This window comes from Hylobates moloch, unplaced genomic scaffold (genome assembly GCF_009828535.3).
Source record: "Hylobates moloch isolate HMO894 unplaced genomic scaffold, HMol_V3 SCAFFOLD_11, whole genome shotgun sequence".
Lineage (NCBI taxonomy): Eukaryota > Metazoa > Chordata > Mammalia > Primates > Hylobatidae > Hylobates > Hylobates moloch.
Window position 1 is genome coordinate 34680997 of NW_026652286.1, and position 3841 is coordinate 34684837.

The 3841-nt window shown below is 55.6% G+C and overlaps 1 protein-coding gene across 1 annotated transcript; it reads right to left on the reverse strand.

The window, feature by feature from the left end:
* Positions 1–1928: 1928 nt before the first annotated feature.
* On the reverse strand, positions 1929–3473 carry RASSF10 (Ras association domain family member 10). The gene has a single exon (XM_032167832.1). The coding sequence runs from the start codon at positions 3471–3473 to the stop codon at positions 1929–1931; it is 1545 nt and encodes a 514-aa protein (XP_032023723.1).
* Between the last annotated feature and the right edge of the window lie 368 nt (positions 3474–3841).

Sequence of the window (3841 nt, forward strand, 5' to 3'; positions counted from 1 at the left end):
CTCATTTTAATCATGTTCAAGACCAAATGCATAGACATTTCCTGCATCAGATGAAACTAAAAAACCACAGTTACGCCAGCTAATGTCTTTTGAAAACATCAATTAAGAAAATGGCCTTTAAATTCCCATTTTTACTTGAAAATCTGCAAACAGGCACACATGTTGTAATACCAGGGCAGTGGTGGTGGCAGTGCGGGGCGGGTGGGGGGTGCTGTCTCCAAAAAGGAGACAGCACAAACAGTGCTTTGAGGAGGTCATAAGGGCAGGCTCCCATTGGCAACAAGCAGATAGAGAATCTCTGCAAGGGAAGGAACTTCTGTATAAAGCAAGACCTCTTAAGTTATCTTCACATGTAGTGTTGAAACTGGAGCCAGCCCCTCAAGAGTAGGTTGATAAGAGGCTTCTGCACCATGCTGGTACCACACACATGCCCCATTGTTAATAACCTTCTCAGGACAGATTAGATCCCACATTCCTCAGAAGTACTGAGCTGCAGAGGGAAATCGGCCAGCAGGCTCCTTCCGCGGGGCCAACAACTAGCTACAACTGATAAGTTTTAATTGAAATAACTGGAACAATTACATGGAGTCCACACCAGCTCTGTCGCCAGCTACTGAGATGGTGTTGCACTTGCATCTCCTGGCATGTGCATAGGCATGTGCCAGACAAGAGTAATTCAAGTTCTTAACTCACTTTTTATCTTTTTTTCTATGGCTACGTGCCATCGTTAATCAAATTGTTCACCCAAGGAGTACTATGAGATTGTTTTATTTTTTTTCTTTTCTGGCCTTATCTAGGAAACCCTGATATTTACACTATCTCAATTTAAGTTTGAACAAGTAACTGATTAATCTCTGACAAAATATACTGAAGTTAGACGAGTCTGGGTAAAATCCGTTGAGGTCATGGTTGGTTTTACTCACATAGCTGAATTTAAAAGCTGAACACTAAAACATCTTTGCTTTCAAAGAGTGCTTGTTAGACAGCAAGTTTTGTTTTGCATAACTTGAATTCTGCTACTTCCTTTTATTTTTTTCTGAAATAACAGTGATTGAGTCAATGAAGTGGCAATATGAATTAAAGGACAACACACCTGCCTTTGTAGGGACAGATCCCAAAGGGCCCAGATTAAATTTTAACCACGATTATGTTTGCCAGGATTTTATATCTCAAATGATTATGTTTGGCTTTTGTAATAATAAAAGGTTATTTTGGGGAAAGAATTCCCTTTTAACATCTATCGTGTTTACTAGGAGGAAATACATGGTTAGACTTCGATACAGTTTAGCCTTTGAAAGAAAATAAAAGACAAATTATTTAGCAGATGGGTAATTCCCAAATCTGCAGAAATGTAAACAGCCAGGATTTTGGTGCCTATGGGTTTTATCAAAGATGTAAGAAAGGCAGAGACCGACACCAGTGGTTACTCTTTGGCTAGTTTTAACACGTTTACAGTCACAATTAACATTCAAGGAATTTCCTTTTCATCCAAGTGTTTCTTTTAAAGCACTTCATACCACAGACTAAAGTTCTAGCTGCCATCAGTCCTTCCCATACAGAAGAGTAGCGAAATCTCCGTAATACTTCCTGACTTTGAAAATGGGCTCGGACCACGTCAATTTCCTTGGGGTGTTTGTTTTCCAATATAGGGGGTTCTCGCCTCCTCCCTCCTTCCCTCTCTTTAAAGAGCTTGTATTGAGGATCCTACTTCTTCGACCCTCACCCTGCTCTGCACTCACCCCGGAGCTAGATGAGCGCGAGGCTGGGCAGGCGTCCTAAGCCCTCCCCTGGCCCAGCCCAGTAGGAGCGCTGCTGCCCGGCCGGAGCTCTGGGCTCGCAACAGCCTGGTTTCAAGTCCCTGAGCCGGCCGGCCCACTGCATTCTGCAAGAAAAAAGAGATCCCTGTTCCCGCCCCCCGCCCCCCACCCCTACACAAGGGATTCGCACATGGGCACGGAATCCGAGTCTTGGCTATGCATAGAGCTCAGTCCCGTATCCGAGTCTTCGTCGTTGCCAGGACCGCTCTTGGCCAGTCCACGGGCCTGGTCCACCCACATGTCGGCGCAGGCTTGAGGCCCAGGTTCCCGCGAGGGACCGCCAGAGCCAGGAGCCCCATCCGGTGCCACCGTCAGCTCCAAAGTGTGCAAAGTTTGCAAAAGGCCCTGTAGCTCGCGCTCCTTGCTGTCCCATTGTTGCTGGCTGTAATCCAAGTCCGACTTGACGGCCTCTAGGTCCGTGTTGAGCCGCAGCCCGATGTAAAGGCTGGTGCTGAGCTGCGTCCTGACCCGTTCCTGCTCCAGCAGCAGCTCGCCGTCGGGGCCACCGTCGGGCTCCAGGGGCTCCTCCCGCGCCGCCAGCTCCTCCTGGCGCCGCCGCATCCACCTCTGGTTGAGTTCCTCCTGAATCTCGGCTGAAAGGCGCTCCAGCAACTCCTCCTGCTGAACCCGTTGCTCCTGAAGTCGCAGCAAGTCGTCGCAGCGCCGGGCCAGCTCCTCCAGCGCCGCCGCCTGCGCCTCGCCGTCTAAAGGGGATGCCGCCTCCGCCGCCGCCACCTCCGCCGCCTCCGCCTCCGCCTCCGCCGCCACCTCTTCTGGCTCCTCTCCCGGGCTGGACCCGTCGAGCTCGATGCCTGCCCCAACCAAGTAAGTGTCCTGCACGTAGTTGACCCCGTGACGCCGCATGCGGTCCAGGTGCACCTTGGCCTCGTAGCGATCGATCTCGCGGTCCAGCTCGTGGAGCCGCTGCACCTGCTGGCGAATGGTGTGGTCCTGGGAGAGCACCAGATGCACCAGCGTCTCCATGCGCTCCACCGACGCGCTCTCGTGGGTCCGCGGCGACGAAGAGCAGGACGAGGCAGTGGACGACGAAGTGGACGAACAGGACGACAGTGGCTGCTGCTGGCGCCGCCGGTTGAGCTTGGCCAGTTTGCGAAAGGCCTTGCGCACCACTCTCCGCTGTTTCTCCTGGGTCATGGCCAGGCTGGGCCGCGCCGGGGACCCGCGGGCCGGACAGGGGCGCTCTCGGCTCAGCACTACGCGCGCCTCGGCGCTGCGGGGGCCGGCGTTAGGCAGCGATGCCTCGCTGCGCACTAGCACAAAGCGCACATTCTCTTGCTCTTCGCCCCAGGCAGCCCAGAGGCGCAAGATGCGCGTCTTGTTGGGGAGGATGCGCTCAAAGCCGCGCCACTTCTCCACGATGCAATAGCACTGCGGGGGCCCGCACAGCATGCCCTGCGGCAGCGCCTCGTCGTCGTCCCCGTCGTCCTCGTCAGGGGGTTCGGGCAGCTCTCCCGGGCCATGCGAATCGCCGGCCGACCCCCGCCGCCGGCTCCGCCGCTGTCTCCGTCGCCGCCGGCAGCCGTCCTCCAAAAGCACTCGCACAACGTCGGAGCAAGTGGTGCGGCGGGAGAGGCCGGACACCAGCTTCTCTTCCTGGCAGATCCACACCGATATCTTCTTTTCCGAAGGATCCATGGCGCAACCAGGGCGCAGGTGGCAGGTCCGGCCGGGGTCTGCTGGGGCGGCGAGGACAGCAAGGGCAGCCCAGTAGCTCTGGGATGGGAGAGGAGCCCGTGCCCCACTCCGGCGGCTGCACTAGCCCTGTTCCCCCGCTGCGCACCGAAGGCAGGCTGGAAAGCGACTGCGGTTGTGGTCACGGTTGCGGCTGCGCTCTACCCGGACGACGGGCGCTCCCGGGGCAACGCGCCCGGGACCGGCTCCCGCCGCTCTGGCTCTGCCCAAGGTGCCCGGGACCTCCGGGTTTTGCTCCTCCCCACGTGGCTCCACCCTTTCCCGCCCCCAAGGCCCAGAGCTGTGGCTGGAAGTGCAGGAGGCTCAGGGCC

What these genes read in the sequence shown, in the direction of transcription:
- RASSF10 (XM_032167832.1), bottom strand. Translation starts at nt 3,473, where the DNA reads ATGGATCCTTCGGAAAAGAAGATATCGGTGTGGATCTGCCAGGAAGAG.